The sequence below is a fragment of the Chelmon rostratus genome, chromosome 12 (assembly GCF_017976325.1).
Source record: "Chelmon rostratus isolate fCheRos1 chromosome 12, fCheRos1.pri, whole genome shotgun sequence".
Taxonomy (NCBI): Eukaryota; Metazoa; Chordata; class Actinopteri; order Chaetodontiformes; family Chaetodontidae; genus Chelmon; species Chelmon rostratus.
This window is the reverse complement of record NC_055669.1, coordinates 5,906,275-5,933,737: the sequence shown is the minus strand read 5'-3', so window position 1 is coordinate 5,933,737 and position 27,463 is coordinate 5,906,275. Positions and strand designations below refer to the sequence as shown.

General features: G+C 44.6%; 1 protein-coding gene across 3 annotated transcripts in view; it reads right to left on the bottom strand.

The window, feature by feature from the left end:
• Nucleotides 1–627: 627 nt before the first annotated feature.
• The window catches only part of rnf220a (ring finger protein 220a), a 162,440-nt gene continuing 135,604 nt past the window's right edge, over nucleotides 628–27,463 (bottom strand). For 2 of the 3 annotated variants that reach the window (XM_041948689.1, XM_041948691.1), the window contains 8 exons: nucleotides 26,474–26,598; nucleotides 25,090–25,219; nucleotides 17,960–18,152; nucleotides 17,780–17,835; nucleotides 17,422–17,533; nucleotides 8,991–9,102; nucleotides 5,109–5,183; nucleotides 628–1,034 (listed from right to left, as the gene is read on the bottom strand). In XM_041948689.1, the coding sequence (XP_041804623.1) occupies nucleotides 963–1,034; nucleotides 5,109–5,183; nucleotides 8,991–9,102; nucleotides 17,422–17,533; nucleotides 17,780–17,835; nucleotides 17,960–18,152; nucleotides 25,090–25,219; nucleotides 26,474–26,598 (875 nt within the window). In that variant the 3' untranslated portion in view covers nucleotides 628–962. The remainder of the gene's footprint in view (nucleotides 1,035–5,108; nucleotides 5,184–8,990; nucleotides 9,103–17,421; nucleotides 17,534–17,779; nucleotides 17,836–17,959; nucleotides 18,153–25,089; nucleotides 25,220–26,473; nucleotides 26,599–27,463) is intronic. The other variant, XM_041948690.1, reaches the window with a different exon arrangement.

Here is a 27,463-nt window from a genome sequence, read left to right as displayed (position 1 = left end):
TGCACGTGTTTGCATCTGTGTGTGTGTGTGTATGTGTGTGTGAACTCTATGTCATTTACACCCAACATTGTAAACATACATAGAACTATATTACATGTGCTTGCACTGCATCTTGGAGGGGGAAAAATTTGGTTTACTTCACTAGAACACCACAAAAGAGGGAAGACGGGGAGAGAAGGGCTCGTGAGAAGAACAGGTGGTGGTGGTGGAGAGGAGGAGGAGGAGGAGTGTCAAACTCCTTTTCAAGGTTGTGAGGTTATTCTCAGTTTGGTTGAAAGCTCAGTTTTAGTGGACAGGCCCTTCTTTTTAATTCTCATACGCAACAGGGGCATGTAGATAAGAGTTTTCTCTCTGGGACAAAAAGAAGAAGAAGCTTTCTGTTGAGTCTTCAGGGTAGAGCCCATTGTCCAGCACCACCGAAATGTCAGAGAAGAGCTAGAGGGGAAAAAAGAAGTCTTTATATTCTGTATTAAGAAGTTCCTTTCAGCTCCAGCTGCATGAAGCTACCAGGTCTCAGCAGGGCTTAGCTGGGTGTTGGTGGTCTCCGCTGAATTAGAGTCCTTCAGTGGACACCCCATGTTACATGTACAGGGAGTCGTGTCAGTGAGGCAGAGGAAAACAAGCCTGTTGACCGGTGAGATTGCAGATCTCCACGGTTTCATTTTTTTTTTTTTCGTGGGTGGCGAGGCAGTCAGCCAGAGAGTCAGTGAGTTCTGCTCAGTCATTCGCTTTCATCCAGGTTTAACCTCCTGAAAGAGCCAGTGGAGTCTCAAAAACAGCCGTCTCGTCTCTGCGCGCTCTCGGAGGGTCTGGAGCTGCCGACCCGGGCCACAAGAGAGGGAAAACAAATGGCAATCGACGGGGAGGGTGGTGGAATCCAAGATGGGAGGAGGGATGGACTGGCGGGACGAAGAGGCGAGGGCTGGGGGTGGGGTGGGGCGGAGGGGGGTTGTGTGTGCTCTTTACAAGTAGACACGCCTCAGGTCTCCGGGTGAGGTGATGGTGTTGCACTGCGGGCACAGCTTCTTGTTCCCCTGTGATGGATGGAGGGACAAAAGTTAGCTTTGCTGCTTGGAAAATGTGTTCAGGTCAGAATAAGGTGACGTCTGGGTCGCTCACAAAGCATTCACGCCTTCACTCACGATTATAACTGTGTGTCAACAGCATTTTTGATTTATCAAAGCAAACTTTAAGACTTTGTTGCTTCTCATGTGTGAGGCTTTGCTTCTCTTCCTGTTCCTCGTCATTGTAAATTGGCTCTGACTCTCTGACTGGAGCAAACAGACCTGCTGTACTGGCATTAGCTGAATTCAGTTTACTAACAGACCACACGTAGTACAGGGCACACTAAACCAAGATCACTCTCTCCTGTACAGTACAGCTCATCTGTACAGGGGCTGCATGTGTATTTCTCAGTGTTTCACAGGTGAGCCAAACTGTGTCAGAACTAATACTTCCTCCTCCCTTCAGCGCTCTTCCTCTCCCTGTGCACTCCTTTGATAGCGTGCCATCTGCAGTAAAGCAGCAGGTGATAATATGCAACACAGGGCTGACGGCGTAACAGCACACGGACTGGGTGGTCTCTACCGCTATCCTCCACCTTTCTGGGGCTGGGTGGTAAGCGCTGGATGCTGGCACATTCCCCACCAACAGTTTTCACTGGTGCATTGGTCACAGATGTACGAATAAAAATAAAAGTCACGACAGATTATGTAAATAAATGAAGTATAGTGATACATCTGGAGTTAACTAGGAAAGGAAGCTGCAGCCATTACTGCTTTTGTATTATGTCATCTTACGGCTGTAATACAAGTTATGCTAATAATCGCTAACAAAGAAGCTACCATGACTTTTTCTTCCCTTCCTATGATTTAATGTCAGTCTACATGTTATACTCCCATGAAAAGTGACTTGTTCGACATATTTAGGCTACAAACCGAGCATCACCTATCACAGAAGTATCTCTTTGGTATGTGGGGACCCTCATCAGTCCACTGCAGTGCGTGCAGAAGGTGTGTAAAACACTGTGTGCGTGATATCTAACACAGGTACAGCAGAATGCAGAGATCTTATAACCGGAGTACCAGGACCTAGCCGAACCTTGCACCCCAGTACAAATGTACAGGCTTGTCTGACCTCAAAGATTTATAGGCTTCTTTTCCTGTAAGCCACTGAATAAACTCTTTGGAGTAGGTGCATAGGCTAAGGTAGTCTGAACACACACACACAGGAGGACTGAGGTGGTGCAAAGTCTGACAGATCTCACACCCTCCTGCTAAGAGGATTTGTGGCTCCAGAGTACTCAAAACAGCTTCAAGAGAGAATAAAGAAGAAGAAGAAGAGGAAAAATGTGGAGGTGAAGAAAGGCAGAAGAAGACAGGAAGGAGGTTGAAGGAGGGAGGATGTGTGGAAAAGTCTGGGATGGTGTTTAAATGGATGTACGCAGATGTTTCGATACTAGTGCTGACGTGATACAGGAGATTTGGTGCTGACGCCAAACTTACACAAAAAAAAAAAACATTTTGAATTTAACAAAATGTGGAATCTCTTTTTAACACTTATTATTGGCATCACCTACATTTCAATCAGGCCCGATATGTTCAAAAAATAAACGACTTTAATGGGAATCTGACAGATATTCAATGCCAGTTTTTGTGCTGGTTCATAACCCCGCCTGTTTCTGTGGAAAACATGTATACATGCTTATGGATGCACAAGCAAAGCTAGAGAACCTTTCCTCTGTCTCAACCCGGTCCTGTCCTGTCAGCGCTCTACTCATGTAAAATGAACCCACTTTCTGCAGACAATTCACCCAAATAATGTCTTTCTCCCTGGTGTGTTATAATGAACACATGCCCTGTATGTCAGCATGAACAGATGATTAGTCTGGTTTCCATTTCAGTTGGACAGGAAACCACATGAGCGTGTGATGGATCAGGTCTAATCCTATATTCCTGTAAAGAGAGAGAATTTACCAAACCTCTGAGCTCTCCCTGATATGAAGCTAAGACGCTCCACGATATATCTTTACATCTCACACACTGCGTGAAGGAGCGTTCCTCCTGTTTGTTTGAGCGCCTGTCGAAGCTGTGTACTCCTGTTTAGCGTGGGCGAGAAGTGTGTGTGAGTGTGTGCCCGTCACGCTGCGTTCCAGCTGCCTCGCTCATTAAAGCGGTGAGGGGCTGAGCTGACGTTAACTAGATTCCCAGGCATTTACTTTGATCAGCTTGGCCCTCCCGTTTTTATAGCTGTCTCCAGGCTATGACTTTAATGCTCCATACATTAGGCCAGTGACGGCAGCGTGCGTGACATGTGCACGCACACACACGCGCGCGCACACACACACACAGTGCTTAGGTACATGGCATGTGGAAACAATGGGCCTCATTCAAGAATGTTTTCTTACACTCTCTCTTAAAAAATGAATGAAGAAAATTCAGAAAACCCTCCAGGTAATTTATAAAACATGCAGACTCTCTGTCTTCATGAATCAGTATTCATCTTGGATGCATGTTCCAGACAGTCATTCACACTAAATGCTGAATCCTTAGTAGCCATGGACACTTGGGGGGTGGGTGGGGGTGCTTAGGTATTGTATTGCACCTACTAGGTTCAACCTGTGCTTGGCACATTCACAAATTTGTGTAACTATGTTAAATTTCCTTCCAAATAAAGCTCATTTCTTTTTTTTTATATTTCAAATCCCACATTGTTTAGTTTAATTCCTTGCAGCCTTCTTCGCTACTGGTGGTCAAAAACTCCACAGGATACTTTTAATTTAACATACTGACCATATTATTATGATATGCTAACATTCAATTCAAGAAACTGCTGGGGCTGATGGGAATTCACCCTCTTTGTGTGTGGTATCCTGTCACGTCGTTAAAGCGCTGGACAATTAAACCTTTTACTTGCAGGTGGTTCCTAAGAGAAACTAAGGAAATCATCAAAGACATTTATTCTCTGCACAAATGTCATGATAATCCCTCACAGAAACTGTCAAGGCAGCTCTTCAGTAAAAATACTAAAACTAGTATTTAGTATTTAATACTAGTATTATTTGGTTGGTTACTTTTGAACTTATTTTATATTTACTATATCATGGTTTTGGACACGCCACACAACTACTACAGGTCAGTGCTTATGAGTTCACTATCCGTCCTGACGCCATGTAGCTTTGGCTTTTAGACAAATGAGAAAAAAAATTCACACGTTGAATAATGGACAATACTGCATATGAGCCTTTCATGAATGACGCACTGTAATTTGCACAATCCTTTGGTCATTAATTTCTGCCCCCCTCTCTCTGTGTTTGGTCCTGTAATTATGCTAAGAGTGTATTTATAATTGCAAGTATAATATCAAAAGGAGCTAATGGTGGGGAACTGCTTGTTAGTAATTGCTGACGCGTGTCACAAATGGCAGCTGACGGCGTTTAATGGAAAAAGCCACTGAGGTGAGAAGGAGGAGGCTTGAGAGGGGAAAAGTAGTAGAAGAGGCACAAGAGAAGACAGTGAGGTGAGAGAGAAAAAAAGACAACAATCAAGGACAAGTGGAGAAAAGAGGAGATAGCAGAAACCAAAGAGAGCCAATGAGGAGACTGTTTATCCTCCCAGCAGCAGAAACACTGCGCTCCATTTACCACATTAGCACCAGCTAATTACACACTACTGAATATATTAGACTAACTAATAACCAACAAAACCACTGTGTCTCTGTGTGAGGGTGTGTGTGTCTGTGTGAGTGTGTGTGTGTGTGCACCCGAGGCACTATGTAGAACTCATTGGAAGTTCAAGTTGACCACTTTATTCCAACATTTTAACGAGCCTTTTGGGGACCATTCCATCTAAGCTTTTCCCCGACTGAGAACTGGAAGTGTTTACACTGCCTTCATTTCGTGTGTGTGTCCGTGTGTGTGTGCAGCGAGGGAACAGGTCATTTGGGGAATATTCCATTTTAGTTCCTCCCTATGGGGCACTGCTACGGAGAGAAACTCACTGACTATGAAATGAGGCTGCAATAACTGGATGTCATGAGGAGCTGCCCTGGAGCACGAAGGGGTGTGTGCGTGTCTGTGTGGACAAGTGTGTGAGTTGTAGTGTACGTACCAGAGTCCTGAGCCAGCATTCTTCACAATGGACGTGCCAGCACTGGATGGAGGTGAGCGGCATCGTGTAGGAGTCCTACAAACATAAAGAGAGACAGAGAGAGGGTAAAGAAATGAAATTACAGTCAAAGGACACGCACGTGCCAGTCAACAACAACCAAAACAACACTGTACATTCCCTGAGCGACAGCATCAAACCACTAACCATGGAACAACACAGCCAACAGCCACAGAACCACTGAGCAAGGCAGCATGTGGGGCAACTGAACCGGCAACCTGCACACACACACATACACACACGCACAGACACGATATCGGGCAGGCAACGAGCAGAGACGGAGGGAAGCAGGCAGAGGGAGAAGATGAGGGAGAGAGCCATGGATGAACGCAATCAGATGGGCGCTCTTTTCTTTTCCACTCGAAAAGAACGGAGAGAGGAGGAAGGGACGGATGAGGAAGAGGAGCGGAGGTGGGAGGGAGGGAGTGCCTTACCCTCCGTAGGGGCTGTGGGAGGAGCCTCTTTATGCCGCTGCCGTAGCCACCAATCACAAGGCCCCTGTACAGGCAGTACAGGCCGAGGGGGAGGGACTTAGGCTGCCTCTCTCCGACCTCATTGGCCAGTGGCCGGGGCCCTGGCCACGCCCCTAGGCTCTTGATCTCCGCGCCTGATTGGATAGCAGGCTTCCTCTGCGGAAGGGAGGGGTGGGGTGGGGGAGGAGAGGGGGCGAAAGGTGGCAGCTAATCATAGAGGCGGGGCTTGTACTGATCGCGCACACACATACACCACAGAGCAACAAACTCGCGCATGGCCAAACACACAAACCCATCCCCTACACAAGCACGCACCCACGCACGCACACATACGAGAGCACGTCCAGCCTGGACAGCCAATGAACAAACGGCTATGAGGAAATGCTTGAGAACTTTCCATCGCTGCTAAATAATGACAAATGACAAACTAACGCTGATGACTTGGCTAAGTTGCTGAAGCCTGTTAGCCACCAAAAGACAAGCAGAGCATGAGATGGCACTGTGGATACTGTTGCGTTTAATGTATTATGTTGCAGTGGAAGGAAAACTCATTGGTTCCTGCTGGATGCTGCAAATGTTAAGGATTTGTGCTTCCTGATGAAGATGCAGTTAATGACATTTTTATATTGAAATAAATGTCTTCATCATACACTGACCTCCACCCTATGGTGCTCACTGTGATGATGCTGACATGGGAGCGTTCATCAATTCATTACTTTCATTATTGATAAATGGTGAAAAATGTCTAACATTTTCCTTAAGACCAAAGTTCTGTTTTCAAATGTCATGTTTTGTCTCACCAACAGTCCCAAACCCTCAGATTTTCATGTTTTTTGTCATAGAAGACAAAGAAAACAGAAAATATTCACTTTTAAGGAGCTGAAACCAGAGTTTTCTCTTCAAAGATGACTCAAAATGATAAGTCAATTATCAAAATAGTTGCTGATTAAATTGTCGATCAACCATTCAACTAATTACTAATTAGTTTTCTTTTTTAATTTTACTTATTTGTTTATTTGAATGGGACAGTGCATATTGATGAACATGTTCAAACATGTTAAGATGCCGGATTGTAGCTTGACGCTAATTTCCATTAGCACAGTTACCCACCAACTTCCATTAACAATGCCAACACAAAAATGTGCTCAGCTGGGTGTGGTTAGTGTTAATGCTGGTCGCTTCTACCTTTAATACTATGCTGTAAATAGCTGTAATGGTGTAAAACCATGAGCTCAAAGTGGCCTGGCCTGTTTTAAGTAGCTGTTGGTATTAAATTCAACTACTGGGTGACTTTGCAGATATGTAGCATAACCAAGTATCAGTCTTGCATTTTCACATTAGCATCACATTAACACAGAAGCAGTGATAGTTTTTTCTCTGTTCTGGGCAAACTTTAAAAGTAGTGTCTCTTATTATAAGAATCAATCTACTTGAAAAACTCTCACATACAGAAATCTCATTTGCTACGATGGCCAGTAGATGGTGGTAGAAATCCACGGAGCAAGCAGAAATCTCAAGCAGAGCGCTGAGCTCACTGCAGGACCAGGAAAGGATAAAGGACAACTTGAGCCAACTTGGCTAGAGTAAGGGAGCACTTGTTTTCTACTTCTATACAACTACCTGAGCACTGGGAGGTTACGATCCACGCACAACAGTTTAAGTAACTGGATCATAACTCCGGAGGCCGCAGCGCAAACCTCCACCTCCTCTGAAAATGCTTCCTGACCGCCGATTAATTAGAGCAATCTGATGACTTTCACATCAGACGCACGGTGACAGGGAAGGAGCACAGTGACAAGTTCAAGACGGACAGAGACAGATTAGATGTAAGGCGCCTGTGTGAACATTGTACACATATTTGTGTTTCTCTGGACGCCTCAGTGTGCGTGCGTGTGTGTGTATGAGATGAGGGACAGTGACAGATGAGTGGAGAAGAGCCGTGTGTCCATGGGGCAGTGAGTGATCGATCGCTGTGCCTTGCCCTCCGTGTCACCTCAGGCACCCAGCGACCTTTAGGAAGCGCAGGCGTCGGTAATTACGCGCTTTTCTCTCTCCCTCCCTCACACACACAGACACACAGACACACACACACACACAGGATGCCGACGCTGCACTGTCCACCAGCTTGAAGGATGACAGGATGGGTACTTGATACAAAGTGGGGAACATAAACAGAGATGGGAGCGTAGCTGTAGTCACATCTCAAGCATCTGATGAACATGAATATCGACAATGTCCCACTTTCTGCCTGATATTGTCATGGCTGAACATGTGGCCTATATTATTGATCCGGGAGTCCAATCAATCACCTATACATGCTGTAGTACTCCACACTTTACAATGCATTACTGGGCTCTGTCGTCTAGATTTAATCTCTTACATGTGTTTGCTGGTTATGAATATTTTTTATATATCTGAATACACAGCAGAATCCTGTCAGTTTTTGAGATTGCTCTGCATTTCTCAAACAAGGTGCTCGGGTTAAATCAGATGGCAAAACAAAACAATATTAGCACTGGAGTCTCCTACGTCAGCACACATTCAGTTGACTTGCAAAGCCATGCAGCAGCATAAACCATCAGAACACCACAGCAACACAACACCACCACTCATACGCTTAGAAAGCTACTCAGGCTGCCACAAACGGAAATGAGACGCATACAGTTCCTACATGCACACTTCAAGGAGCATCCAGCAAAGAACACAATACACTCAACACTATTTAAAATGCTGTCGTTTAACACTATGATTACTGATTATCTATACTGACTTGGGGGGCTGAATCCTTCAAAGGAGCATGGATTGTTCAAAACAATCTGAGGACCAGGCTGACCCTGCCCCTCTCAGAGACCAAAATTAATGTAGCATGGTAAAAAAAAAAAAAACCTGACAGAGTCATGACGTTTAACGGGCAAATGCTCCATTAATAGTGAATATATCTGTATTAACATTTCCAGGACACTTTCAGGAGCAGTGGAGATCATGCCTGCCTTCCACTGTGCACATCCTGTGTTGTTCAGGTGTCTTGGCCAAGTCTTTGCCATGGGACAGACATTAGTGGCTATAATGTGGTCTTTGGAGGGGGCAGTGTGTGCAACTGGTTGACAATTTGCTAGATTTGAGGAGAGCGCTGTTTATTAAGCTCAAACAGAGCGAAGAGTAAGATCCTCCTGGTGGGCGGGGGATGTGGGAAATAAACAACTACTACGAACTCCTGCATTAACTGTCAAACCTCTAAACCAAGGCTGCACCTTTATATATAAGAAGTTTTACAAATGCTGGATTTAGCGCCTTCTGACCATTGGCGCAACGCTGCCATGACGGCTGATGCTCATATGATTGTGATACTCACCATGCAGATGAGACACTTGTATCGGTCTCCTCTCAGTATCTGCCTCTCCAGCTCTCTGATTCGAGCCTTCAGAGCCTCCATGGTGGTAGCCGTGGACTCCTCCTCTGTTACCCTGGAGGAGAGGAACAGGAGGAGAGACGAGGAGAATGAATCTGAATCTCTGCAGCTCAATACACAGTCGGACATCTTTAACGCCCCCCGTCCAATATGAAGTTTAACATTTTTCTAATTAACACGGCTGTATCCTCAAAGACCCCATCTTACAACAGCTTTATAAAATGTAAAGGATGGTGGTGACTCCACCCTCCTTTCCATCTTTAAATTTCTTGTGCTTGGACTTTAAATAAAGTGCCCTGTTCTCCTTTTCTAACATCTCACATTCACCTTTCACCCTCTGCATCTCCTCTCTTATGTTTTTCCATCCATCCTTCACAATTTGTCCTCCTCTCTTCGTGTCCTCATTTCATCCCTCCTTCATTCTATCCACTGTCACCCCGTCTTCCTGCCTCTAAGCAGCCTCTGATTAATGTGTAGCATGATAACAGAAAATGTGCATTTAACACTGTCCGACAGCATATGAAGCAGCCATAACTAAATCAATACGGCCGACGCACAGACCACAGCGCTGCTGCTGATGATTTGGCGCGGCGAGACGAGGCCACGCGAGCCCGCCGCTGTTTATTATAGCCATTCACTCGCTCTCTGGGAAGATGCAAGAGCAGTTTGTGTGTGTGCGTGTGTTAAAAAGGAAGCGAGTGTGTGTGTTTATGGTGATGTGGTCATTTTGCAGCCTGATAGCTAGCTGATCTATGGTATTGATCTGGATGGAGAAGGACAAGTGGAGAGAGGAAAGGGAGGGAGGGTGTGTGTGTGTGTGTGTGTGTGTGTGTGTGTGTGTGTGTGTGTGTGTGTGGCCTAGGATATGGCTTCATTTGCTGCATCCTCAAACAGCAGGGGCTGCAGGGAAAAGAAAACAAGGATGGACTTTCTCAATTTCCTATTGAGAGCAGGTTTCTGTGCCTTCATTTTTACAGTATGCTAATCGAGGAGTTTTACGTTGTATTTCTATCATCAAACAAGCTCATTAAAATAAATTGGACATTTAAACTAAATTGAAGATTAAATTAAAATTAAACATTTGAGGTTTGCATGGCCATCACCAGACTTCTCCAAACACACACTGTGAAGCTTAGCAGAGAAGTCTTATGTTTGCAGTTAGTTCAATTTCTTTTTGGAAGAAATGAAAACTCTGACACAACTATAGACTTCACATCTGACAAAAGGAGAACCTGATGATGTCTGAAAAACTTTTTCTGTACAGTAAAATTAGAACTTGGCTGAGAATTCTCGATTTTGAGTGGCCGGGCAGTATAACTGATACCTCTGATTATACTTGTGCTTGTAGAAAGCAGCTCTATTCTCTGGTGTAGTTTGCCTTTGTTTCTCTTTATGCATCTGAAACAGCCAGATTTCACAATCTGTCTTTTCAGCTAAATGTTATCACGTGTTATAAAGTGAACTTCTAAAGGGACAGGAACAATCAATGTTTTCAGGTTTTGTGCAACTGAATGACCTATATTTATTATTTATTGGTAGAACTGCGACAACTAGTCAATCAACTATTAGTCTGAACATCTTCTGGCAAGCAATAAGACATCACAATGGACTCAGGGACCTTTTAACATGTGTTTTCATTATTTTTCAAGTTTTATAGACTTAATTGTTAGATTAAATAATAATAGGATTTTAAAGCTTTCGAGTTGGTTGGTTCACCATCCATTACAACAGTGGAAAATAGAATTTGTCAGGTGATATCCCTTAAACAATGAAATGATGAGATAGTTTAAGGATTCACACCACTTTCCTTCCTCTACTACAGGGAAATCAGATGGCAGGATCAGCTACAGGGCAGCATGACTGAGGCTGTCCGGAACATGAAGTGCTCCTAACACGGATCCATTCTGCCACCACAGACGTGGTCGTGGTTTTTCTTCCTCAGTAAGGTCTCTGGGAAAAGTCAACCCGCTCTGGCTCCTCCCTGTAACCCCATCACCGTCCCGTGTCTATAAAGACCTGGTTGGGGCTTTGAGCCTGACTCGCCACTCTATGCCCTATAAACTGCTTTACCCTCTCCTCTTATTAGTTCTGAGCTTGTAAAAAGCCATTTAGCCTTGATTAGCCAGCTAGCTTATAAAGCGCCAGTAGACTCTGGGCTGGACCGGACTGGACGGGGGTTGTCCCTCAAACAAGGCTGTCTCTTTCTTTTAACAGCTCCAATAAAGCCCTCTGTCGCTCAGTCGAGTACAAAACTCTGCCAAGGGGCCAAGGGGCTCTCCTTTCTTGTCCGGAGTAAACAGAGATGGAAGGAGGGGGGAAAGTTTTACTCTTTGAAAAAAAATCTCCTTTTCTTCCAACACCACTCGTCTTTCTATTATCCTTTCTGCAATGAATATTCATTTAGCACAGCTGATTTATAGAAAACCACATTTAAAAAGTTGTTTAATTTCCCAGTGCTATAAAAAGACATGTTAATCTATCTTTATGTGACTGTGGCCATCTGAACAGGGGGACAGGGAGGTGGAGGTAAGAGGGGGTGGTGGAGGTGCAGAGATTTAATGGAGGTAAAAAGAAGAACGGGATGATTTCACAGTGCCAAGGAAAGGAAAGACAACTCTCTGGGGCTAAATGTGACTCTCGGAGAGATAAACTGCCTCTAAACCAGCAAGAACCACGAGTGAAAATCCTTGAGTTTAAGGCCTTTAAGATATTTGTATGTGTCACTGATTTAAGCTGGCTCAGGGGTTTTCAACCTTTTCAGTCTTAGAGCCAAAAAACTACAATTTATGTCTCTCTGAGACACAGTCTTAGCAAACATGTCACGCACACTTACAGAAACAAGTCCACAGTTCAATTAGGGTCACAACCTAAAATGTTCAGTATTTTGCGGTGAGGAAATATACCAAACTTGTCTGTCTGAGTCGGCTTCTACTCAGTGTAGCAGCAAGTTTCCATGAGCAAAACTCTCTGGGGGAGACCGTGTTAGGAGCTGGGGTTCGACAGCATCTTACTGCATCTCAATCTGTGTAACAAATCAGAATCTTTGAATCCCTATTGGAGTGTATAAGTGTAGCTCTCAACATCTCCAAGTAAAGATTCAGTTGGGATCTGTGTTCACATTTTGCAACCTGAGAAGGCAGCAACACTCCAGCTTTGAATGGCAGCCGAATCAATGTTCTGTAGCTACAACTTGAAAATAAGAGCAAACGCAGTGTGACATGTTGATTTAACATTTACAAAACAGATATAGCCTAGCAACTTGCTCCACATACTGCAGGTCCTGATTCACAACAGTCAAACTGAGTAAATTATTGATATGAAGGGCATTTAAATTTAACTCTGACTCCCAAAGTTACTGTGCTACAATCAGTGGAATCGTTTCACTAAAGGCCACTCTGTTGGCAAACTTGTTAAAACAAACAAAAAGCCAACAATGAACCAAACACAATCCATGAGTGATAACGGAGTGGCAGAGAGCTGTCACAGAGTGGTGCTTCTTTCTCTGACAAACAATCTTTGGCTGAGTATACCAGTCACCTAAAATGGAGAATCTTGCATGTTTAATACATTTATGTCTGCTAATAAAAAAGGGGAACAAACTCCTGATATTTACTGGTATGAACTGCACATCTGTTAGCTGTGTGTTTGTACATGGCTGCATGTTTTAGAGGGTTTGTGTGCACAGTGGGACGACGCTCTGGCTCGGCAGGTTTTAACCGAAGCTGTGGCCTTGATCTGAAGGCCTGGTATCATAAAACTTGAGGAACCGATACTGAAATACAACTTCCATTCACACAACATGCTCCTACTCCAACTCAGTTACTGCCCCACAGGGCTTTTTGAATGGTGTATGTGTGCATGAGTGAGGGAAAGTGAAATTGCAGTGCATCTCCAACTCAAGTCATCCCTATGGCGACAAGCAAGCAGGAAAGCCTGACAGAGACAGATAGATGGCTGTGCCTCCCCTCTATTTAGCGCTCTGTCCCCAACGTGTGTGGGGCTATTTCTCATTTCATTAGTGTGTGTGTGTCTGTGTGTAGCTGGAGACCTCCACCATCCATCTCAATCAGCCCCGTGTCTTAATCTACTGTCTACCTACATTTTGGCCTCACTCAGCTTCTCTCTCAATACGAGCACAAACAGAGGCGCGAGGAAATTACATAAGAATTAATTTCAAAAACTATTTTGGACCAATCTTCTAGCAAACATTACATCCACCAGGTAGGGACATAAATCCCTCACACATGTGTGTTGTGAAAATAGCAGCGGTAAATCCCTTTAGAGCATCATTCTCTGCTGCACCCTGTTAACCGAGGCCTTAACTACACCGACACACCATGATAAAACATTTAAGTCACTATTGATTTCCCCTGCCTCAGCCTGATGTGTGTGTGTGTGTGTGTGTGTGTATCTGTGTGTGTGCGCACACGCGCACGTGTAGGTCTCAGATGGCAAAAGGAAAGGGGAGGGTGGCGTCTTGTAAGTGCCAGAGAAAAATTGAGACAGAGGACGGGGAGAAAAGAGAAATGGGAGAAAGAAAGAAGAAAGAGAGAAATGTGGCTTAGCGACAACAATAAAGAGAAGAACCAGGCAGGAAAAGGCTGTGTGTGTGTGTGTGTGTGTGTGTGTACATAGACTATGTAGAGAAGTGGGCATAGCTACCATGAAGCCACCCCTTGGTTTGTGGACTACCATTCTGAAACCTCGAGTTTGGCATTATGGGGGTCGCCATCTTGTTTTGCAGATGCAGCTCGGGAGGAGGGCGGTGGACCTGACCGAGAATCCGAGGACCCTGTGGTGTTACTGTGCTAGTGATTTGCCAATCACAAGGTAACCACGCCCTAAAGCAGACCCTGATTTATCATCTATTTTATTCTCAATGGGACCACAATTGACGAAATGAGCATCATGCTGTATGGAAGAACGATTGAGACTATACACTCATTAGAAAAATGTTAGTTTAAAGGTAGTAAACCAGTGGAGTCGCCTCGCCGCCCTACTGGCCGTTACAAATACTGCTGGTTTAAGGCAGTTCAACATTGGCTTCACTTTTCAGACACGGAGGGTGGATCCAGTTCTGTATCTACTCTCTGTGTGTTGGTGTGGATGTGGATGTGTGTGTGTGTGTGTGGGTGGGTGGTAGAAATCTAGCTTCATCATATCCAAATTGAGGACAGATTCAATTATTTGCAGAAACCACATGGAAATCTCTCTGCATTGTTCCAGCTGGAGCACCAAATTTGGCAGCAATCGCATTGGCGGCATTGGAGGGGCCATTTATCTTGGAGGGGAAGAGTGTCTCAGCCGTGTGTGTGTGTGTGTGTGTGTGTGTGTGTGTGTGTGTGTGTGTGTGCGTGAGAGAGAGAGAGAGAGCGAGCTCATTTATCTTGCAGGGGAATGAGCAAGGGAACGAGGACGCCCCGGGAGGCGACCAGATCATTACCCATCTGGGATCAGAGACAGAGAGATTTCACTAACGCTGCCCTGTGCAAAGCCACACACAAACACACATACATGAATGTGTACAATGTATCAATGTAACGAAAGGAGACAAATCTCATTTTCATTTGGGGACGGAGGGGCACAGAAGCTCCACAAATACGTGCATTTATAGCAAGCAGGGAAGAGTGAGGCAGGGAATTGTTCCAGCCAGCCAGCTGACTGCTGCTTCCATTGCAATCATTCAGCATCTAGTTGGCTCCCTCTAAATGGATACTTAGATTAAAGCATGTTCTGCTCCAGGTGGTCGCTGCGACCTCAGCTGGAACATCATGTTGCAACACACACACACCTACATGTTGGCCATAATAAAGTCATAACATCACATTTTGTTCAGAAATTCTAAGGTAGTTCTTGGCAACGAGCTTTACGAGAGAGAAGAGTCCCACTACATTAAATCTTACAGATTTACTTTATTTCCAGAAATAATTCATGAAACCTTAATCTGATGTTATGTATGATGTATGACAGGAAAATATGAATAAAACTCTCTTGAGCTCCAGGAAGTGACATCTCACTACGCTAAGTTTTGCACAGAAATATTTCACAGTCTGCAACTGAGTTTGTGTAATGTTAATTCCTGTGGCAAAATAAATAATCATCATATTCTTTGTTTATTGTTTATTTTTCTTTTGCATCATGGTCAAAAATTTTAATCCCTGTGGACAGTCAAATTGTGGTTTTCTTCAATTAAATAGATGGCAATCTAAAGGTGCACGCACAAACTGTGCACACCATGCACGTTCTCCAGCCCTTACCATCTCTGTCTCTAAAAAAATCCAGGGAAAACCCTGGGAATGTCTTCATTTGTCTCAGGTGACCTGAAGTTGGCCTGGTAAACTGGTAAATCAGCTAATGTTAGGAATCAACCAACACCAGATCCATGCAGCGTAGCTAAGTTACAGAGAGCTGGCTAACCTCATCTAAGGTCACACTGAGCTAGTTGGCCGCCCTTATCTTGCATCACTTTTGGCTTGCACAAAGCAATCATTAGTGATACGCTTTGTATGTATGTCTGTGCTACGGAAACATAGCAGGATGATGAGGGCACCTCTTCCTCACTAACAGACGTAATACACCAAATGTGTGTGCGCGCTAGTCAATCAAGTCTAGTCTTGGCACTGTCTGACCACTACGTCGCGACTCATCCTCGCTGATATGTCCACATCTTTTTCTCTCAATCATAAGCACACACGCAAAGTAAAAGTGGGGCCATCACACCACAGACAACAACTTATCCATCCTCTCATTCAGCAAACACACACACACACACCTATTGCCTTGCAGTAATGTTTGTGATCAATACACTTCAAGTTGCCCTGCTTATTCACCAGTTATCCCCTCTGCTGATATTTGATATGGGGAACACACACGCTGAGTGCTGATTGATTCATTTAAATGAAGCATTTATCGTGTGCAGCCTTGCAGGAGGCAGCGGGGAACACGTTTAATACTTACTGAAAGGCAGAAACATGTATACAGTCATGGACATACTAGTTATTTCTAGAAAGAAACATGTTTTATGAATGTGCCTTTTAGACCTTTCTTAATCAAATTCTGTCAGCAGTTTACTGCTCTGCTAGCCAATCTAGCATTGACTATGGTTTCCAATAGCAGGAAAAACAAACAAAAAACACAAAAATCATTTCTACTTGAACATTTCACCTGAGGAAATGAATGAAAACTGAAAGGTTGAGATACATGAGATGAGAGTGGTGATTTTTAGGGGCTATTCTTAAAGGCACTTCAGCTGGACAAAGGAAATCACTTTAAGAAATAGGGGCTGGGATGGAAGGCAACAAGCAGGCTGACCCCTGCTCAGTGTGTGAATGTGTGTAATCGCATGGGGCAAGAGGACAGGGGAATATGCCAGACATGCAGAAGCAACCAATCAACCAAACCCCTCTTTCTCTTTTCTGCTTGCCCACCGATGTTTCTCTCTAGCTCTCGCAATGAGCTGACCTCTATTACCCATGCAGGGGACAGTGTGTGTGTGTGTTTGTGAGATTGTTTACTTGTGGCAGAATATGGATGAGGAGATGGAAATGAGGGAATTACAGAGCGCTGGCCTTTCACACACACAGGGTATTCTAATGGATAGGGCAGTTTGAGTGTGTATGCGTGTGTGTGTCAAACACAGCTAGGTGAGGGGACTTCTCTTTGTACTGTCGAATCAAGCCTCCAGCTGCGGTCATATATGCAGGTCAATGTGACATCATTTTAAAGAACTTAACATTTTTGGAGTATTTCTGCTGAAAGTCGATGTGTCACATCATTAGTTGGGAAGCTCCCAAGTCGAATCTCAGTCTGTCAGTTAAATCACTGCACTTTTTTTTTTTTAGCTGTCATTGTGCATGTACAGTGAGTGTGTACAAATGCTAACGAAGAACCTGCTATCTGCTGCGCTGCTGAAGGAATGTGTGTATACATACCAGTGTGAACAAACATTTGTGTTCGCACACTGCTGCCTTTAAACGTGCGTGTGCCTCAGATCTGCTTGGGTCTGCTTACGTCCTCATTAATGATTCTAAGGCAGCTCTGCGCTCTGAGAGAACACGACTGCAGGAAAAATCAATACCTGGACCCTCCCCGTCACACACACACGAATGCATGCACCCACGCAGACACACAAAACAGAATCCACACAAAATGCGACTGGCCTGTGGACGTGTCAGCTGCAATGATTATATCTCTCTGTTGTCCTCATATTGTATTTATTATTTTTATAGTGATGAGGACCTATGAGTCTGAAATAAAGTTACATTGAATTGAATTATGACCCTCTACAAGTTGCAAGAAAAAGAAAGTCATAGAATCACCATGAGAGTGTGTGTGTGTGTGTGTGTTTCCAGGCATGTGTGCATGTGTAACCTACTTTTCTATCTCGCTGTTTTTACAGGTGCGTGGGACGCAGGAGGAAGAGGAGGAGGATGAAGGAGTGCCGGGGTCTGTCTTGCTGCTTTCTCCGTTGCTCGTTGAAGGCATCTCTGTAAACACACACACACACACGCAGGTGACATGGTTAACAACAGATGGTGACTTTTCTAGCTGCAATAAGCATTCACACACATCACTGCCAAATTCAAGAAACATGAGCCAAACTGAGGAGACAGAGTGAAACGAATATGCAACACTATTGTATCTGTCTGTGTGAATGACCCAATGAACACACTGGTTTGTGTATTTTGACCTCTTTACTTTGAAGTGGGAAAAATATTTTTGGGCCTACTTACCGTCACTGGCCCATTTGGAGAATTCAGGCGTTATTCTGTTAGAAGGCATTCCACCGCTGTAACACAGAGACAAATGCTGTAATGAGCAGAGCCTTAAGGACACGTTCCATCTGGCTAACAGTAGTTTAGTTAATTCAGCATTTTTGCTGGTTTCACTGTGTAGCAGTTGAGGCTTCATACTTGAGCACGGCTCCCCGTAGCGCCTCTCTCTCTCTGGCCTCTCCTTGGTCCTCTCCAGCTCCGGAGCAGGGGATGATGTCGGCCTCGGTGTACTGGGCCTTGCCGTACTCCAAGGTGTCATCTCCGTCCACGTCCAGGTCGGCGTCGCTGTCTGCCGCGCTCTCCTTGATGCTACACGTGGCAAAACCTGTTCCTGTGAAAATAACGGAGAGATAATTTCAGCACGCTTTTTATTTGACAAGTACTAAATTCAGTTCAGTAACTTGCCCAAAGATACTTGGACATGTAGACTGCAGTGGCCAGGGATTGATCCGACCTTCTGATAAGTGGACGGCTTCTCTACCTCCTGAACCACAGCTGCCCACTGTGAGAGCAAGATCTGCTCATTACTCTAAAATATTCAAAAACATCCATATTTGATGAAAATAGTGATATTTGGAACCCACGTGTATAGCAATCCATCACTCCCAATTTTCCGAAACACAAGGTGGTGACGTTTGTTCATCAGGTGCTAAAACTAACACCATAAGTGATCTATTAAAACATGCATGATTTTCACCAGGCCCTAGTCTGGGTCAGGTAATAAAAGCTTTCAGTCACATATCTAAGGGAATGCACAATGTATGAATTATGTCTTTTTCTTTCCAGTTACTGGCTAGCTGACTAAATGTAATAGTAAGAACCTCATTGTCTCTTTCTAAACATGTCAAAATTTGTTAAATAAAAAAAAAAGACAAACAAAAAAAGAACCTGCAGTGAACAAGTGAAGATCTTAAATTTAAACTTTTACTTCCTTCTGAACAATTAAGGGCTTGCAGATGAAGGCAGATGAGATGAAGATTTGGTCAGAGAGAAGACAGTGAAGAGAGAGAGACTGAAGGCTGACACCTCACCCATCAATCTTTGTGGGAGCGAAAGACAGGGAGAGAGTGTGTGTGTGTGTGTGTGTGAGTGGCACTTCTATAAACCCAGTGATGAACGCTCAGACAAACCCTTACCGCTGCCTGACTGCTGCCTTCAGCTCCACTTAGCCATAGAGCCGGCTGTGTGTGTGTCCGTCACTTAGAGGCGTCTCTTCAGTGTTTGTTTGAGACTGTCTGTCCCTCTGTCACTTAGGCCCTGTCTCTCCAACCCCTTGAAGGTGTGTGTGTGCACGCGCCAGTGTTTGAGTCTGTCTAACTGTCACTTACACCATGTCTATCTACCGCCCAAAGGTAGGTGAGGGGTGTGTGTGCAGCAGTGTACGCCCTGACTATTCCAGCACTTGAAGGCAGGTAGGTGTGTGTGTGTATGTGTGTGTGTGTGTGTGTGTGTGTGTGCGCGCACACACTTGTGTTTCACTTAAGATGCGACTCTGAAGGTGTCTGTGTGTGTCTACCTGTGACAGGCCTGACAGCCATCTTATTTACACCTATCCCAATTTCTACAAGCTCTCAGCTGGACGAGTGTGCTGTGTGTGTATGTGACAAGTGTGTGTGTGACCAGATACAAGCTAGACAGAGTCGACAGCCATCTTATTTAACCCCCTGTCCCAGTATGTGTGTGTGACTCTCGATACTTGACTACCTATATAACAGTTGGTCTCAGTGCACAACAGTGTCTCATAGCACTGTGGTGTCTTTGTCAAAGTGCAAATCAGCCGCTAGGGCTCCTCTCCGAGGATCCTCTGGGATTTAAACATCTGCCACAGCCTCTCCTCCTTCCTGACTCTGTAATTCATTTCACTATGACTCCAGAACAAAACAAAAAAAATGAGTAGAGAGAGAGAATGGGAGCATGGAACGACTGAGAGCCACTGTGATAAAACGCCACCAATGCTAAGCCATTTTACAACAGGCCCATGGTTTTTAGTGATCAAATAAAAAGGACCTTTTAACTTTTATTTGGTCTCGGTGGTAGAGGGGAACATATGGGGACAATGGCCACGCAATGTAAATCTAGCAGCCTGCTGGCTCTGCTCAGCTACTAGGCCTATAGTTTTTCAGGGCACGGCGGGAGGCGAGCAGAGCGCTGGTTACTTTCTACAGGTACTGACGTGGGGAAACTATGGACTGCATGTATTTTTCCTATCTCCACTGACAGACTTCCTCCTCCAGTATTTCATGTACAGAGCTATTTTCCCCCCATTTACATCCAACATCTTGCTCTATTCCTAAACAGAAGCTCAAGCCATCCTACCCACAATGCCCCAGGGTCAGCCAAGACGGGGAAGGCAGGTACAAATGCCTTCAAGCTTCTCATCCATCAGCTGTGAACTAGTGACCAGTTAGATGAGAGTAAAACACATAACTTTGACTCCAAACCACTAATGCACTTATGTGTGCAAATGTACTGTAGTGTGTGTTGTAGTGGTGGCAGCGGTGGTCGGGTCATAATCTAATCAACTAATCAAACTATTGATTTTGTGGCGAGTTGGCTGCATCTTTTCCCATGTTTTTGTGTGCAAGTGACTAATGGAGACAAACATTTTTGAAACTGGTCCAGTACTGAACAAGAGTGCTGCAGCTGGCATCCACGAAACAGGCTGCAATGTAATGCCTCTGGCCGTTTGTACACCATCAATGTACTTCCACAGAAAGTGCTTGTTTTTGACAGGCTGAGATTATTATTTTAAGTGTCTGACAACATTATAGAAAAAATCCCACTGGAGCAAGATACTTTTTCTTTAACCAGAAACAGCCACTATATCACTTTTGCCAAAGCCACCAGGATCCATTTACAGAAATGGTAACTTTATCATTGTAAAACACACTTTAAAATGGGTTGAAACAAAATAAAACTTGCAAAAACCTTTTTGATTCATTTTTCACTGTTCCAACAATCACCACCAAGTCTGGTCTGGTCGAAATAAACTCTCAATCCACCGAATCGGAAGAGAAATGAGAGAAAGGGCAGCCCTCAGAGAAGCAGCGGAGGGGAAACAGCGTGTAGAGCCTCAATATTATCACATATAACTGTGGGATTATTTTTCACGAGACATTCAATTCTGTGTTCTACTAGACAACAGAAAGTCTGGTTTTGGGACTCCTGTCCATCATGCAGTGCATTCAGAGCAGTGCTTTTTTCACAATCAAATATTAATTTTCACAGTAGAATCACTGGATTATTTTTTTTTTATTTGATGATACATTCAAATTTACAATATTTGTCGACAGTCCGAATGCCTTAAAAACTGCGTTTCAAATAGCCTAACTTGTGCATGTACACACTGTACATGTCTTAGGTGTGTTAACAGTGAGTTTATATATGGCCTGTTTGCTCTGTGTGTGTGTGTGTGTGTGTGTGTGTGTGCCCAGTGCTTCTATCTGTCCCTCTAAGCAGTCTTGGCAGGCCAATCTAATCTGGCCAGGGAAAGGTCAGCCCCACTCTAACTGCCTTTCACTCACATTATGCACCGACGCCCCCTCCCACTTTTTTTATTCACCTCTCTTTTCCATTCCTCCTTTCCTCTTCCTTTCTCCTTCACCTTCTTTTTCGTGTCATCACTCCTGCTTTCTTAGCTTTATTCATTCACATTTCCCAGACCTGTCCTCTCTTTACTTCTCTTCTGCCACCCTTTATCGCTCTATTTTTCTCTCAACTCATATTTGTGACTTGCTCTCTCTCTCTCTTCTGTACCAGTCCTGCTCAATGACCTGTTTCCCCCCTTTTCTGTAACACAGGCATGATCAATACACACACAGACTCCCACAGAGCCTTCCTGGTCTGTCCCATTGTCATAACCGTCTCCTGAATATCGTTGACTCTTAACATCACTAACTACACATGTCAGCCTCCGAGTTAACATGCTTCATGACAGCGGAGCAGGACACACTCAATCTACATACATGTCACCACAACAACACTACAAGTACAGATGTGAGGAGGCAGGCAGGATCAAAGGACTCATCAGGCTGACTGACAGCCCGGATCAACCAATCGACCGACCTCGGCGACATCCCGTTACCATAGCAATTATCAGGACTCTCTAAGAAGCAGAGAAGAGAGGTGTCAAAGGTCATCGCACTATCTTTCTGCCATTTACAGGTCAGAGAGAGAGGGAGAGAGATGGGGAAAGGGACACAGACACAAAGACATGAGACGGCCATCTTTGAAGTCCATTTACAAAGCACAGATTTCTCCTCTCCTCAATCCCTCTGGGCCATCTCAACCTGCAATAATCCCCCTCTTCTCCTGCTCTGTCTCTCAGGACAGCATGATATCAAACCTCAGGATCTGTCTGTCTGCCTCCCTGTCTGCCTTTCCATCTGTCTGTGGCTAAACTGACAGATCTGCTATGGTGTCCCAAGCTTGGTAATGATATCCCTATAAAATAATACAAAAAAGCAGGATAAACCACTTGAGAAACACAGATATATATTATCCTATATCAAAACAAGATAAGGAAGAATAGAATGTGTTACATTTAAATTAACTCAGTTCTTTCAAGAGATGCTGAGAAGAGCACGAGAATGGAAAATGAAGACTATGGATTGTGTATGTTGTTAGTTTTCACGCTTCAGCCTAAACTTTTGGCTTGTGGTCTGAATTGTGGCTGATTTTTGAAGCAGCTCTCAAATTACTAGTTTAGTAATGATAATAAGTAATTATTTTTAAATAATCAAGCAGACATATTAGAAACTGATTGTCCAGTTACTGTTTAGCAGTACTTTGGAATTTAAGTTTTAAAAAAGAAGAAAGGCTATCATTTTAGTCTCAGTACCAAAAGTTAGGCCTGATATTGGCATGAGTATCAAAACATTTTCAAATGATATCATAAGCCATGAAAGTATGATGAAAACTTTGCTGTAATGAACCAATTTTATCTCTTACATGGAACTGTTAGCGTATCCTGCAAAGTTGAGAAATAAAATCTAGTTGCTGTCCAGCTCATCAAACAGGTTCTGACCGACAGACAGTCCTCTCAGTCAGATAAAGAAAGCTCTCTGTCTGTGCCGAGGCTCCTTTCAACCTGGCTAAGCTTGTGCGAGACACAGGGAAGTCTTCCTTCACACAGAGTTGAATCATAAACTGATCTTGTTCGATTTTTTCCTCCCTCCCTTCCTCCCTCTCCTCCCCCTTGAAAGGGCCCCATTCCCTCTGCCTTTCTTCCTCGCGCTCTCAAAGGGAGGGAAGGATGGTGGCACTTCACAGAGGGATAGGCCCTCTCTTCATCCCGCCAGCTGAGGAGGCCCCCCGCATTACTCTATATCCGTCTGGCCGGCTCTCGAGAGCCTGCTGGATTCAGCGGCGAGTAATAGAACCACTGAGGAGCTTTCAAGACAAAATCCACCTTCTGAGCGTTCTGCCGAGTGTGTGTGTGTGTGTGTTTCAAGTCGCTCTCCCCAGGCCACCTCAGTTATCTGTGTCACATCACAAGGTGCCCTATTAGAGCGCGGCAGAAGGGTCCTGTGTCTGCTCGTTTAACGGCGTCAAAGACAGATGGGCGGATGGAAGGAGCATCGCGGGAGATGGATGGACGGCCGGGGAAGCCACCACCCACCCCATGAGCTGCTCTTCGGCGCGGGTTAGTCGAGATTTTAACATTGATCTGTCTTGTCCCCTCTCTCTCTCTGGCTTGGAGGGAGTGGGGGGGGGGGGGGGGGGGCCCAGCATGTGTGTGTTTAACAATGGATCGAACAAGGAGAGAAGGAGGCGAGCAGGAAGAGGGACAGATGAAAGCACATCTTGATGGTTTGCCTCCATCTTTCTTTCGCTCCACATTTTACACACAAACACAACTGAGGCCACACTGGGAGGCCGTCGTGGAGCACAGTGCAGTTTAAATCATCAAACTTCAAGTAGTACAACAATTACACCAACAGAAATAAAAGTCGATATAATACGATATGATGATACGATAAGTATGTTATTTTTAGCTACTCAAATATGAGGACTTGCTGCTTTTTCTGTTTTGGAGCCACCTAAACAAGTTGTAACAGCCTCCACTCTTCTGGGGAGACTTTTCACCAGATTTTGGACCCTGACTGCAGACATTTGCCTCCACTCAGTCACAGGAGGGTTCATGAGGTCAAAAACTGAAGCATGGTCACTAAGGGCTAGCTCCAGTTGATGTTAAAATTCACCCAAAAGGGGTTCAATGGGTTTTAGAGCACGGTTCATCTTCCATCTAAATCAAAACTGTGGCCACAAATTTGCTAATAGAGCTGCAGTGATCAGCTAATCAATCGGATGAGAAAATAATCAGCAGTAGATTAATTGAGAACGAAAACAATGATTAGTTGCAGACATGATAAAATCTACATAATCCAGCTCCTTCTGTGGGTGGTCTAGGAGCTGAATCATAGCATATCAGTCCCTTATCTTGTTGACATCTTGCTTAATAAAATGACACTTGTGGAAATATTGTGAACCTTAAAATGTCCACTGAGATAGCTCAGATCTCACATAAACTCAAGGAAGGAGCCATCTCAATAAAATGTACAAATTAGCAGACACAGATAATTATTGGATAATTAACTTAATTGAATTTGCATTTAATATTTGGAGGTGTAAAACTGTTGCTACATTATTTATCCAGGCACTAAACAAACCGAAACATTATAACAACATGAGTTTGAGGAAGCTGAAGAGAAGGACCAGAAAGAGACGGTGACAGAGAGCTAAGTGGGAGCACTGCAGGTGTGTTGTGTCACAGAGCAGCCATGCTCCCCAGTGACCAGCTCTCCCATCCACTTCTATGATTGCATTTCTGAGCACGCACGCACACACGGAGCGGTGACCAGCGGGTCAATTGCCCAGCTAAATGTGTTTTCCTTCCCCTTGCTAAGAGGGTTGTGTCGGGCCGGGCTGGGCCGAGCCGGGCCAACCTACAGTGCCTCCAGACCTCTGGCACCATTACAGCTCCCTGGTCACCTTCAACACCGGTCTCACAGAACTAACACTGCTCACACTGGACAGAAGCAGAGCGAGTGATGGATGAGCAGAGACACCCAGGAGGAGACAGACAGAGAGAGAAACGAAGGAGAGAACAAACAGGAAGCTGGGCTGACCCCGTCTACAAGCCGCTAACTCTGCTGTGACTGGACACGAGCATGACAGGTCAGTCGCAAAGTGACGTGAAATAAAAGCAGCAAAGTTTTGTATGTGATAGTGTGTGTGTGTGTGTGTGTGTGTGTGTGTTTGTGTACCTCTGAAGCCTCCCTCCAGCAAAGCTGTAGCTCTGATCCTCTTCTGCCCCGCCCATTCATACTCCTCAAAGCCCCGCCCATTTTCTCCATCCATGTCTGCAGAATCATCATCGCCTAACGCACCCTCACGCTGACACACACACACACACACACAGACACACACACAGAGACATGTTAATCACAGCAGAAACTACCACCACGAGTACCACTGAGGCATTTTTGTCTTGCAGCTTTTAACAACTTTAAATACATGATTTTACTGTTTTAAATAGTGGTTGAAGATAGGCCAGATCTCCATTAACATGCTTTATCTGTACCATGCCATGACCAACTGTGATACGTTCCTGTACTGTTGGCAACTGTCAGTACTGCACTAAACACCCTAACATCTTTGCCCAACCTTAGCTCAGCTCCAAATACTTTCTTCTTCTGTTGTTTTTCATAAAACTCAAATGTAAAATCATCAAACTTGTGTATTATAACTTGCTGCTGATATACGTAACATGTTTGTAACCAATTCAGTTTTCTCAATAACTTTGTTTTGCTGTGCTTGTTGTTACTATAATGAAGTCTATTCCACCAGGGAACAGCTTCAAATTGAAGAGCAGATCAGAAAACAGAGTATTTGATCCATTTCACGAGTTAGAGGAAGAAGAGTGGAGCTTTGGCCCTGGCTGAAAACAGGGCTTTAACATCTCAGTACAGGACAGATGAGCAGAGGACTCTCACGCTGAGTAATGAAAACACAGCTCACATGGTATGGTACAGCAGCGCAAACCTAAAGCATGCTAGTGGAAAAGAGGTTATTAGTGTTTCTATAGCTAGTGTAATGGACAGCAGTCAGTGAGGTGAGACACAGGAGGAGTGGTGATGATTTGTTGTCTACTCTAGTTAAGAATTTGTTCAGCATCTACAGGAAAGAAGGACTGGTGAACGACTCTGACAGGAGAGGCTGTCGTCGTTTTCTGTTTGGGCTACATCTACAGCAAGCAAAGCCAAATTGGCCCACATCAACAAATACTAAAAATCTAATTATTATGCTCATACATGAGCTGCATGCCAGTGAATAAGATGCAACCATGTCATATGGGATAAACCACAGATATAAGCAATCTTTTCCAAAACAATGTTTTGCAAGGGCAAACTTTAATAAAGGACATTTGAATATGTCCGTGTGCTTTTTGATGGTCTTGTCTACAAACAGTTAGTCCCATATGATGTGAAAGCAGTGCCACGATAAAAAAAGGATGTTATAGCTTGAGAAACTACAGCTGCTACTAGTTGGTCTCGGCACTAATGTACAGGAGAGACTGGACAGCATCTACAGGAAGAGAAGAGGTCGACAGGCTGTCCGACTGGAGGTTCGGGGCCAGGATTGTACTACCTGGATCAGGCATTGTTCCACATGTCTACTCATCTCCTCCTCGCTCCCAGCCAATGGGGCGCTGCACAGCGGACATACCTGGCCCCCCTCCTCAGGCTTCCTCCTCTTCATCTTCCCTATACGGGCTGGAAATATATGGATGGTCAAAGGAGAGAGAGAAAGAAAGAGAGATTTTTAATGTTTATTTCAGTTTAAAAGTTTAGAATCATCAGTTTTCAAGCATGTTTCCTTGGATGATAATGGCTCTGGTTTCAAGGAACAGGAAAGAACCTAAAAAAGACCTGAGGAATATTTATGCCAGATGAATCTTCCTTGATTGGAGATCATGTGAAATATAATATATTAAAGCTTAGAAGCATGTGAGAGAAGGCTGAGCTGGCTAAACGTGGCCTCTTCTGAAATGTGTAAAGAGAGAAATGAGACATCGCCGGACATCCCCCTACACTCAACATCCACGCCATTCCTCTCCCTCTGCCTCTCCTCCCTTTCCTCCCCTGAACTCCTGTCACAGCCTACCCTCCACCACACGCACACACACATTTAATTAGAAATTTAACAGAGCAGAACAGCCGTCATTGCGCCCCGAGTCTCTGTCGTTTTTTCTTAACTGCAAATGGCGCGCGGGGACATTAATTTTTAGCTGGCTGGGAAAGCAGAGGAGGCCAAGAGGGACCCTGGCGAGGGATGGAGGGAGAGGAGGAGGAGGACATAAGGCGATACGCCATTACTGCAGGGGAGGACGACGGAGGGAGTGAGGCAGGGTGGGTTAAAAAGAGAAACAGTCTCCTCCTCCTCCTCGCCAATTCCCCCCTGACGCTAATCGAGGGGAGCGTTGTTAAATAGAGAAGGGAAAGGGCTGCTAATTAGGTCCGGCAGGGATCTCTGCCCGCCCCCCCTCAGCTGTTATACCCCACATGAGAATGATTCCTAGTTCCACAAGAGGGCAAAAAGAAAGTAATGGAGGGCGAAGTTTAAACTAAGTCTTCATTG